The sequence below is a fragment of the Rhipicephalus sanguineus genome, chromosome 9, assembly GCF_013339695.2.
Source record: "Rhipicephalus sanguineus isolate Rsan-2018 chromosome 9, BIME_Rsan_1.4, whole genome shotgun sequence".
NCBI lineage: Eukaryota > Metazoa > Arthropoda > Arachnida > Ixodida > Ixodidae > Rhipicephalus > Rhipicephalus sanguineus.
In genome coordinates, this window is record NC_051184.2 from 65,852,418 (window position 1) to 65,864,657 (window position 12,240).

Sequence of the window (12,240 nt, forward strand, 5' to 3'; positions counted from 1 at the left end):
TCGTTACTATGTTCAGCGACTCAAAGGCGGCACTCCAGTCTCTACGGTCACCTTACGCTGCATGCAGCGTGAGCACAATGGGCTTAGACATAATTCTTCATCGTAATCAGCCACAGCATCAACAAAATGCTTCCAACTCATTACAGAGGGCTCAGCCATCGTCATGAGACACAGCACAAAGTGCACATAATGCATTACAGATGTGTAGCGGGTACCGTGCTTCGCCGCAGAATGACGAATAGTGGCAAAGTGGACGCTTCCCTACTTCACAAAAATGACGATTTATGGCGTAGTGGGTACCTTGCATGTGTACTTGTATCAGTCGCCCCGAGAGAGTCTACAACGCGGTCTAGAAAGGCCGCTCTTCCAGCTTTCGCTGTGACGGTGCTGAGTGTTCCGCGCAGGCCTGGTGTTTTTTAGTGGCACGAACAAAGTGACACTCTTGGGTGATTCCACGAGAGATCGAACATGCCTGTCCGGTCGCAATTTTTGTTTTGCCTGGGTTTTTTATATGTTATGTGGGCACATTCAAAGTGCACGGAACTGAAAATTTTATTTCCAAGAAACGCTCCTAGCGCGCCAAAAAAATATTTGAAGGTGGCGGCCCGTGCCTCCTGTTTTTGCTCACTGCAACGTTTTCAGATTTCACGGCCGAATTTAGCGCGAACTATAAACGATGTGTCGAAAATTTCTTTTGCTGGTTTTAATACGCATTGCTGTGAATTACATCCATGCTTTTTTCCAAGTATTTCAAGGAGCCTTTGCAACATTTATGCGGAAGATCGTTTTCCTACAGGCAGCGCAAAATAAGAAGAAAATAGTTAAAGAAGCGAGTTCTTTTCAAAAAAGTACATTTTCAAAAAATAAAAACACTCAGGCCTCAATTTTGACGACATTTTTTCGTCGAAGAGCGCTTATGTCAGTGAAAACACCGTGTTAATATGAATGTTCTCATTTGCTTTGTTCACGAGATTTAACGGGCCAAAATTAATCTTGCTGTGTGTGCTCACTTCAGTGAGATTGATAGTTATCAGCTTGCATTGCACTTAAATCTAGTTTTAATTATTTTCCTGCAGTAAAACCTTGCTCTGGTGTCTTGTCAAGAAAAATGTATTCTCAAATTTTAATTGTGTCTAGCGTGTGTGGGGGTGGGCTGCTGCCGCTCTCTAAAGGCCGAACGCGTACGCAGTTTGCAGCTTACAACCTCAACTTAAACCGCCAGTATTCGCTAATCAGAAGCACGCGAGACACCGCGAACACATGGTTTAGGTCACTTTGTCAAAACTCTCCTTGCACACAGAATAAAGCATCTGTATGCAGCGAAGTCCAACTTAATCTGTAACTAAATGCCACAATCAGCAGGCGCGCTGTTATGCAGTTGTTTTCTCACTGCCTGCTTGCTTCCCTTCCATTACATGCATTGTACGCTCTAACCATCTTCCCCATTCGACGCACACTGTGCCTAAACAACATTTGTAAAAAAGTTAGCTCAATGATTTCCGAGCCATTTATTTCACTTCCCGCTATCACATGTTTTCGGCGTCGCAGATAACGTCTTCCTGTATCATCTCGACCTTTACGTCAGCGTTTCAGCAGCCAGAAAACGTGCGGTGCGGCATGATTAAGCCATGAGTGGCCGAAGCTGCCCAATTTATGATGCTTTGTTGCCACTTTACTAAAGTGCTTTCCCACGTCGAGGACAGCAGAGGTCATTGGTGGCACCAGACGGACATTACCCTTAGTTTTGACAATGAGTGCTGCCTACAAATTAAATATTACAGCCCAAAGCGCTTACACACCCTTAGTCATAAAATGTTAAACCGTAAGCAGTTCTGGAAAGGCATTCATGACAGCTGCGCAGATGTGAGATAATCTGTGCGGCGCCGTTCAGTATAAACGTTTCGGCTTGCTCTAGGTCTAGCTGTTCACTACACGCGATGTGCGCGGCCCATGGCTACGTCCGATTGTTCTGTGCCGATTATTTACGCGTTCACAAAAAAAAGATTGCTGAGGAAAACGTTTTCGTTGCGCAATTTTTTTTCTTTGCTCTTTTTGTTGTTGCCTACCTCCAGAAGCTACTGTCATAGGCTGAGGATCTTCGCGACACCTGCGAGGTCTGCTTGCATTGCTTTAGGTTCCTCAAGGAAAACCTGTCTACATCTAACCGCGATGAGGTAGACCAGGCATTCCTTCAGGAAGAAGAAGCGGTCGATATCTTGAACAGGCGCGCCCATCTTTCCTCTGATGATTGTAGGCGAGGTTGTAGGCTGCAAACTGTTTACACGTGAGCCACTTAGAGGGCGGCAGCAGCCCACTTTCGCACACGGTAGAACCAAATAAAATCTGAGAACACATTTTTCTTGACGAAAAGCCACCAGAGCAAGGTTTTGCTGCAGCAGAATAATTAAAACTGCGATTTACGCACAATACAAGCTATTAACAACCATCAGTCGCACTGAAGTGAGCACTCACAGCAAGGGTCACTTTGGCCAGTTATATCTCGTAAACAAAGCAAGTGAGGACATATGATATTAAAACCGTGTGTTCATTGACATAAGCGCTCTTCATTAAAAAATTGCCGTCAAAATTGAGACCGAAGTTTTTTTATTTTATTTTTTGAAAATGTACTTTTTTGAAAAAACGCGCTTCTTTAACTATTTTTTTTTCTTTTTTTGCGCTGCGCGTAGAAAAATGATCTTCCGTATAAATGTTGCAAAGGCTCTTTTCTGTAGTTGACACTGTTTTCAAGTTTCTGTTTGAAATAGTAAAGGCGCAAGGCGCCTCAAACTTGGGACCTTTTTTTGATTTCGGCCGTGTTTGCAATTTTTTCACATTTTCTTCTTTTCGAGGACGGCATAAAAAAAGCATGGATGTAATTCACAGCAATGCGTATTAAAACCAGCAAAAGAAATTTTCGACACATCATTTATAGTTCGCGCTAAATTCGGCCGTGAAATCTGAAAACGTTGCAGTGAGCAAAAACAGGAGGCACGGGCCGCCACCTTCAAATATTTTTTTGGCGCGCTAGGAGCGTTTCTTGGAAATAAAATTTTCAGTTCCGTGCACTTTGAATGTGCCCACATAACATATAAAAAACCCAGGCAAAACAAAAATTGCGACCGGACAGGCATGTTCGATCTCTCGTGGAATCACCCTCTTGTTTCTCTTCAAGAACTTCTGGTCAAGCACCTACTTCCGGCTTTCCAAATATTCAGGAAATTGGTTTTGAATAATGAAACTGGTACGAAATCGATGGTTGTGGCTCTAGTCATATTGGATACCAACAATATCGCAGCATAATATAAGCTTACTTATGGGCCAACTGTCTGTCAGGATAATTAATGAAAGTCAGTTGAGTTCATTGAAAGAGCTGACCGTTTTCTTGTGAGCAGCTGCGATTTTTCCGTCACCTGGTGGAGTAGATCTCAACGACGGGCGTCTACATGGCCTCTGAGATCCGCTTCGGCAGTGTGTAACGAAACGCTAGGTTAACCCAAGGAATACACCAGAACACATGAACGCCGACGTGCGAGTGCCACTACCAGACGTTCAAGTCAAGAATTACCTCCAGCTTTCTTTCCTTTTAACACGAAAGTGCTTTATGCCGGGGTCCACCACGGCTTCACTGACGTATTTCCGTCACGGATATGACGTCGTAAAATATAAAGACTAACAGTTCGCAAAGAAAAAAAAGCAGAAGAAAAATTTCCGTCACCGGGAGTCGAACTTACGAGCCCTCGCTCCGCAGCCCGGGGCGCGAAACGATTCGGCCACAGACAGCACATTCCTTGCCATGCTTACGGCGAGCTATTTATATGCACCATTTGCCGGTGGCGGTACTCAGAGATCGGTGGTACATCAGCGTATTTTTGTTATCACTAGAGAGATGGCGCGAAGGGCTCGAAGAGCGCGCTTTAAAGGTCGTCGCCCCACGCGGATGAGCGCGCGCCTATACAGGGCGTGGTCTCTCGTGCGCGGGCTTATCTCGATGGTGGTAGTGTGTACGTCTTGCGCTCTCACCGCAAGTTTGCCTTGAGAGCACGAAGGTCACTTCGCTCACTGCAGCGGCCGCTTTTGCGAAAGGAAATGAGCGCGCTGCTCACACAGAAGTAAGTTACAACTGCGACAGTTAGTTCGCGCTCATCCTGTGTATGTTCGTTCCGTGCGTCCTTTCTGCTTGAGCAGCGCGTTGCAAGTTTCGAGCTGCTTGCCGTTCTTCGCGTGACATTACAATTTGTAGCTATAGCACTGACAATTGGGCGAGTTGGTACAGATGCATGGCTTCAGAACGGCGCAACAAGGAAGACGAAAATACGAAAGATCACACGAACACAAGCGCCGACTCACAACTAAAGTTTATTCCATATCACAGAGCAGATATATACACACACGTGGCCACACACAACGTCAAAAAACAAAAAAAACAACCAAAACCCAAAGCACGTTAACCATTCAGGTACAAGATTTCTTTATCCTGTAGCGCAATCGAGGGACAGCTGACACAAGACTGTTTTTTATTTTGAATGTTCCATGCCTCGATTACTTCCCGAGTCGTCTTATCATGATGCCTTGAAATGATGCTAGTGAGGCTAAACTGAGGCGCGCAGCCGCACTTCTGACAATGCTGAGAAATGTGCGAAAAACTATCACAACGTAGATTGGCCGCATGTTCCCTTAATCTCACGTTAACACATCGGCCCGTCTGGCCTACATAAGCAGAGCCGCAAGACAACGGCAGACTGTAAACCACATTCGTGGCACAACTGATAGCCGGATTTTTGTGCTTAACACCACAACCTTCTCTCTTTTCTTTTTCTTTTTTGGCCTCTGCCTGTCTCTCTACACGTTCGCAAATAGCCCCTAATTTGTTTGGTACCGGGTCGAGGATTGCCCCGGTTCTGAGCAATATATTTTTGGGTTGCGTTGATGAAGATATTGAACAGGAACTTGGTGGGTGTGGTGTAAAAATTTTTAGGTATGTTGATGACTATCTTGTAATCGTAGATGAAAGTAAAAGCTCCAGAACTTTGGGTGACGTACTTGACGTTTTCAAGAGGGTTGGCAAGGGTCTAAAATTCACGTATGAGGCTCCTCAGCAGAACGAGCTGCGGTTTCTTGATTTGATGTTGTCCGCCTCTCATGATCACATTTGTTGGGAGTTTTGGCCACGTTCTAAAAAAGAAATTTTGAGCTATTCGTCTGGCCATTCAAAAATTGTGAAAGATGGCATTGCTGGCTCTGTTCTACGGTCAGCTATTAATAAGACGTGCCTTCATAAAATAAATGACAGTGTGTCAAGACAGGTCGGTAGGTTAAAAAGTGCGGGGTTCCCGGATCATGTTTTGACACGTACTTGTGAAAAGTTAATTCGAGCAGTAAAACAAGGGGAGGGCAAGGAAGCAAAGAAAGAACAAATCGATGAGAAAAAGAAGAAATGTGTGGCCGTTGTACCGTATGTTCATGCTTTGTCCCATGGTTTGAAAAATGTCGCACGTAGATATGGGGTGGAAGTGGTTTTTTCGGTACCAAACAAATTAGGGGCTATTTGCGAACGTGTAGAGAGACAGGCAGAGGCCAAAAAAGAAAAAGAAAAGAGAGAAGGTTGTGGTGTTAAGCACAAAAATCCGGCTATCAGTTGTGCCACGAATGTGGTTTACAGTCTGCCGTTGTCTTGCGGCTCTGCTTATGTAGGCCAGACGGGCCGATGTGTTAACGTGAGATTAAGGGAACATGCGGCCAATCTACGTTGTGATAGTTTTTCGCACATTTCTCAGCATTGTCAGAAGTGCGGCTGCGCGCCTCAGTTTAGCCTCACTAGCATCATTTCAAGGCATCATGATAAGACGACTCGGGAAGTAATCGAGGCATGGAACATTCAAAATAAAAAACAGTCTTGTGTCAGCTGTCCCTCGATTGCGCTACAGGATAAAGAAATCTTGTACCTGAATGGTTAACGTGCTTTGGGTTTTGGTTGTTTTTTTGTTTTTTGAAGTTGTGTGTGGCCACGTGTGTGTATATATCTGCTCTGTGATATGGAATAAACTTTAGTTGTGAGTCGGCGCTTGTGTTCGTGTGATCTTTCGTATTTTCGTCTTCCTTGTTGCGCCGTTCTGAAGGTTGTAGCTATAGCACTCATTCCTTCGCCCTTGAGGCGAAATAAACCAAAACAAACGCTCAACTACGTCTGTGAATATACGTTTCACTTTCGTGTTATACCGATTCCTATGACAAAGGGATCATCTATGTTTTTTTCTCTTTCTCTTTTATTTTTATTGATATCCATAGAATGCGCCACATCCCCAGAAGGTTGTCATCAGCTCTACGTGGGACCTGCCGTACACCAGGGAGCAGGCGGCATTCCCAGCGGTAAGATCTTTGTTTTGTTTGGTGTTGTTACCCTACACCAGCTGTTATCTCAACATGGAACTGGTCGCATTTACCAGTTGGTGCTACATGCCCGTACTGTTCTGTTCCGGTGATGCAAGCAGATGCATACCACCTTATATGGACATGCCAAGGATTACAGTCGGAACGCTCCCGTCATCTCCTGCAAGCTGGCCTTCGCTACAGTGACACAAAAAGTTATGACCGATGGATACATGACAACCAGGGCTGGGCAAAGATACTTTGAAATTGTATCGCGATACGATACAAGATACTCAGGCGAGAAGTATTTGAGATACAGATACAAGATACCACAATACTGATTGTATCCGATACGATACATTCCAATTGTATCTTAAAATACTTCGATACATTCGCAAATTTGTTATTATATATCTATATAATATCGCACTAAACGCCTATGCACCAAAATATTCGCTTGAAACTTTACTAACTGCGGCCAATTTCGTAGTTTTGTTTGAATAAAATGCCTGTTAGTATCTCTAAAGCTATGTATTTCTTGGTCAAGATATATTATTTTCATTCCAAAACAACTTATTTGCGTTGTTTTAGCTGCTTAGCATGACAACTCTTTATACACTTCGCTGATTGGGGTTTTTGCTTGTAGCTTTTGTAATTGTTGGCACTCGCTGCTCTGCTTGCCGATGAGCTTGCGGGTTGCCATCTACTCACAAGAACTTCAAAAAGAAGCCTCCGCACGATGGTGAAAATAGCACTGGGAGTTCTACCTTGCCCGTAAACGTATTACGGTTTTCGCTGTACCGGATCACGAGGCAGGTGTACAGCAGCAAGAACGCTGGCAGCTACATTTTTTCCTACGCATCGTGTTAACGTAGAGGACATAAAACTGCAATGACTTTTACATTCTGTTTACCTTCTGGCGTAAAGCGTTCGTTAGCGACGCACTCAGCAATGCGCAAGATTTTTTCTTCTACGACAGAACACGTGCAGACCAGAAACGTCTCAGACATACTGTATAGTTGCACAAAGTGCTTCAGGAAACCGCCGCTATTCCCACTATATTGTCACTTTTATATCTCTAATTACCTGGTGATTAGTAAGAGTAAATGCATTTAAGAAGCCTAAGAAAGGAAATTAAATGTGTCTAAATAAATTAGAAACGCGGTTCCGTATAAACACAGTGAATAACTATAGCAAAGAATACAGGAGGCACCCCCAAGAGCTAATAATAATTGTTGCGTTTTGCGTCCCAAAACCACAATTTAATTATGAGAGATGTCGTAGTGGAGGGCTCCGGCAAGTTTGACAACCTGGGGTTCTAAAACCTAAATATAAGCATACGGGGCCTCTAGCATTTTGCCTCCATGGAAATGCGGCCGCCGCGACCTTCGGATCAGCAGTTAAGCCTCACAACCACAAGACCACCGCGGCGGGTAACCCCTAATAGGGGTGGCAATTAAGCGTTCAAGGTAAGACCACAGAACGTTCAGTGCCTATGGAAGATAGCGCAAAACCACTCGTTGGGATGCTCATGAGAAAAACGGAGCATTTGGTAGAACAATGTTTCTCCAGTCCCTTTGCCAACATCTGGAAGATGGCTCCTAGTAATTTACGTTATTATAATGCAAACTCAACTTCACTGTTTTACCATGTAGTACGCAGAACTTTTGTCACTATATATCCAGGCACACGCAGATTATTATATATTTGTCCTCAACATCGCCTTGACATAACAGTAAACTCAAGTGGAATATATGTATGCAAACAGTAGCAGAAATGACGCAGACAGTTAAGAGTAAGAATAAAGCAGAGAGCTTATCTTATCAGCACGTTAAAGATATATTGCAGTAGCAGACCGAAAAAAAAAACAATACAGACACATAGGTAATGTACGGAATGGAAAAGAAGGACAGCTTAAAAAGAGCTTGCGCTAGTAATCAAATTATGATTTTATTAACTCATTGAATGAAAGAGAGGTACGCCAAGATAGCTTTTCTTAGCTGAATGTTTGTTCTGTTAGATGTAGCATCTGTACCTGTAGTTCTATAGATGTTAGAATCTTATTTCAATATAAGTCTAACGTACATCCACGCAGTTCTTCTAGTCGCCTATGTGTGACATCCATGAGACGCAAAGCAACCTCATTCTTACATTGTTGTGATTTCGTAACAAACCACAACGCAAGAGAAACTTCGTTAACGACACTAAAGTGGCATCGGAATTTGTGCGAAAAAAAACCGCCCGCATTGTAGTGCGTGGCACAGCACAGTGGCTAAGAGCCAGGTGTCATGACACTGACACCACTAAAAAGAAAAGGAAAAACGAGAAAACGAAAGGTCGGCTGGGCGTTGACGTTCGCGCGCTCGTCTGTCGAGACGACAGGAGTGCTATCATTTGAATCAATAGGGACTCTCAGAGTTCATCGCCTGCCCTCGCTTCAAAACTCTGGTGGAAAGACAAAGTAATGTCACTGCCTTTAGTTTAATTCTGGTGGTTTAGTGACAGCAGTAGCAGATTGAGAAGCGGAGTTCAGTCAGCGTTTATTGTTTTGCACGGTGGTGTTGCGATCGCAGTATCTTGTATCTTGAGATACACGATACATTCTTCAATGTATCGGAAATACAGATACTGATACACGTCTTGCGAGACGTATCGCAATACAGATACAAGATACACAAAAGGTATCTAAGATAGTATCTAAGATACATGTATCTTCGATACTGCCCAGCACTGAATTGACAACACATTCCACAAGACACTTCTTCACTTTATACGCAACACCGGCCTAACGGCGCACATTTAACACAAATATACACAACAAATATTATGCCTTAAGGGCAAGCCTATGTCGCAAATAAAAAAAAAGAATCTCAGGCGACGAGCCGGGCTAACATCTCTTGTATTATCTCTAAAAACTTTATCTATCTATCTATCTATCTATCTATCTATCTATCTATCTATCTATCTATCTATCTATCTATCTATCTATCTATCTATCTATCTATCTCTCTCTCTCTCTCTCTCTCTCTATCTATCTATCTATCTATCTATCTATCTATCTATCTATCTATCTATCTATCTATCTATCTATCTATCTATCTATCTATCTATCTATCTATCTATCTATCTGTCTATCTGTCTGTCTGTCTGTCTGTCTGTCTGTCTGTCTGTCTGTCTGTCTGTCTGTCTATCTGTCTATCTATCTATCTATCTATCTATCTATCTATCTATCTATCTATCTATCTATCTATCTATCTATCTATCTATCTATCTATCTATCTATCTATCTATCTATCTATCTATCTATCTATCTATCTATCTATCTATCTATCTATCTATCTATCTATCTATCTATCTGTCTGTCTGTCTGTCTGTCTGTCTGTCTGTCTGTCTGTCTGTCTGTCTATCTATCTATCTATCTATCTATCTATCTATCTATCTATCTATCTATCTATCTATCTATCTATCTATCTATCTATCTATCTATCTATCTATCTATCTATCTATCTATCTATCTATCTATCTATCTATCTATCTATCTATCTATCTATCTGTCTGTCTGTCTGTCTGTCTGTCTGTCTGTCTGTCTGTCTGTCTGTCTGTCTGTCTGTCTGTCTGTCTGTCTGTCTGTCTGTCTGTCTACTTAAATAACTAACTCTATCTCTCTACGCATTTCCTATATTTCGACGTCGTCGTTGTTGTGGCTAACAGATAAGTACCACTGTCTATTCTCCTTGCAGGAGAATAAGGATTGATTGACTGACTGGTTGATTGATTGATTGATTATTGATTGATTGATTTGAACTATAGGTTAAATATGATTGACCTAACGGTTCCCACGTAATGAGCTGTTTTTGCGATGTGCCGTTTTGCGTCCCCATCAACAGAAGTTCGTGACGCCCGAGACGAAAATATGGCCGACGGTGGGGCGCATCGACGACATCTACGGGGACACCAACCTGATGTGCAGCTGCCCGCCCATGGAGACGTACGAGTCGCTATAAGTCCAATGCCAGACAAGTTCGCGTACTTCTCGCCTTCTTCGCTGCGCTTCTGGTGCGTAGAGACGTCACACGCGACGTCATCATGTGTGACGTCAACATGCGTCACCGAAATACGTTTTTTCAACGTCTGGTGTGAACCATGTGGACCGCAAGGCCGTGGGCCCGCCCCCACAATGAGCGTGGGCGGGCCCACGCGACATCTCTCTGCAGTGCGCTGTGCCCACACAGGAAGTTCTTCGAACATTTCAATGTTGCGTGTATCGAACAAAGAGGTTGACTATACCTGACCACCACGGTGTGTTTGCGCGCAGGGACTCTGAGGAGACTGACATTCAGTTGTCGTTAACTTTTTTGTTTTCACCCAGTGGCCTTTCTGTGTCTCTCTCTCTCTCTATCTCTCTTTCTTGTTTTTTAGTGCAGAAGGTGCAACCGCGCACCTTCGCCTTTCTGTGTGCTGGCTCTGCGCGAAAGACTGTACTGTTGTTCTGAACGTTGTAATTTAATTATCCCGGCGCACATTAATTGTCAGATTCGGTCGTGTTCGGTCGTGTTGACGTTTCGAACCGATCAGAGACGGCTTAGTCGCTACTGCGAGAAAATCTTGACGTTGTGCCGGAATTTCGGTGCGTGTCGCGGACAGGCAGCTCCGTGACATGGGTTGTGATGATCGCACTTCTAACTATGGTGCGATGATCACAGCCGCCGGAATGTTTTATAGATCACCACCTCCGCGATGTTTCACGTTCTCTGAGCATTGTTAAAGTCCTTTTTTCTTTTTTTTTTGCGCGCGGATTGACATTTGTTCGCCGCAAGCCGAATCAAGTCAATCCACCCACCTACTCACCCGTCTTTTGGGTACTTCTTCGATAGGACTTCCACGTCGTGATGTGCGGACATAGTTGTAAATTATGTTGTTGTATAAATGAAGTGTCTCAAAAGGACGTCAAACTTGTTGCTCTTTTGGACTTTCCTCATTGCGTCTGACACTTTGATTTCAAAGAACCAACCATTAGGAAAAACAAAAAGAAAGTACTTAAAAAGTTTTTTTTTCTAACATTGCTATATAGTACCTTGTTGAGCGAGCATCAACCTGCTCATCATCACTGTGTTAAAACAACCAGTACTCAAAATATGACCTGTTTTAGTGTAAAATGTCGGTTCAACGGCGTCTTATAGTTAAAATCGCACACGCTGAAAGAAAATTCAATCGTGACGAATGTCAATGGGCAAAGGCGGCCTTTAACGTCACGAAGAAACAGCTCAGGCACGGGCGACATGTAACGTATCACATACGTGTGAAAATGTGTGGAAGTAGTGCATAGGCCTGCCCACGAACGGCGTGCAGACAAAACAACAAAACAAAGCGTTTTAGAATGAGAAACATGATGCTGGCGCTCTTATAAAGATTGTCGCCCGTACTCGCAAGCCAACCTTATCCTTATCGCTTGGTTTACTTATCGTTTCTGTTCCCTTAACGTGCTTCATAAACAAGTATGAAGGCAACATTCACAAACAAACTTCACTTATTCTTTTGCCCTGCTTGCTGTTTTCATGCACTTGACGCGCATTAAGGTCACCAGAACGATAAGGAGAATGAGAGATAAGGATAAGGTTGGTTAGTGTCACAAAAGGGAATTCAAGCGCCGTCGCCTGTATTTTGTGGCTTCTTTCCGAGGACATCTGACAAGAGATCAGGGGTCTGACTCACCTCAGCTAGCGGGCTGCAGTCACAAAATGTTGCCCCGCACGGGACGGGACAGTGAAGAAGATAGAAGAGGGAGAGGGGGGGAAGACAGTGACTAAAATGTCACCTAACGCTGCCATTTGAAACAACACATTTCAAATATCTCATACTCGTATATGGATAATA

The 12,240-nt window shown here is 43.5% G+C and overlaps 1 protein-coding gene across 1 annotated transcript in view; it reads left to right on the forward strand.

Moving 5' to 3' along the window:
- Positions 1-10,870, forward strand: part of LOC119405269 (glycine dehydrogenase (decarboxylating), mitochondrial) — a 54,046-nt gene extending 43,176 nt beyond the window's left edge. The window contains exons 22-23 of the mRNA XM_037672081.2: positions 6,286-6,366; positions 10,254-10,870. Of these exons, the coding sequence (XP_037528009.1) occupies positions 6,286-6,366; positions 10,254-10,370 (198 nt within the window). The 3' untranslated portion in view covers positions 10,371-10,870. The remainder of the gene's footprint in view (positions 1-6,285; positions 6,367-10,253) is intronic.
- The last annotated feature ends 1,370 nt before the right edge of the window (positions 10,871-12,240 follow it).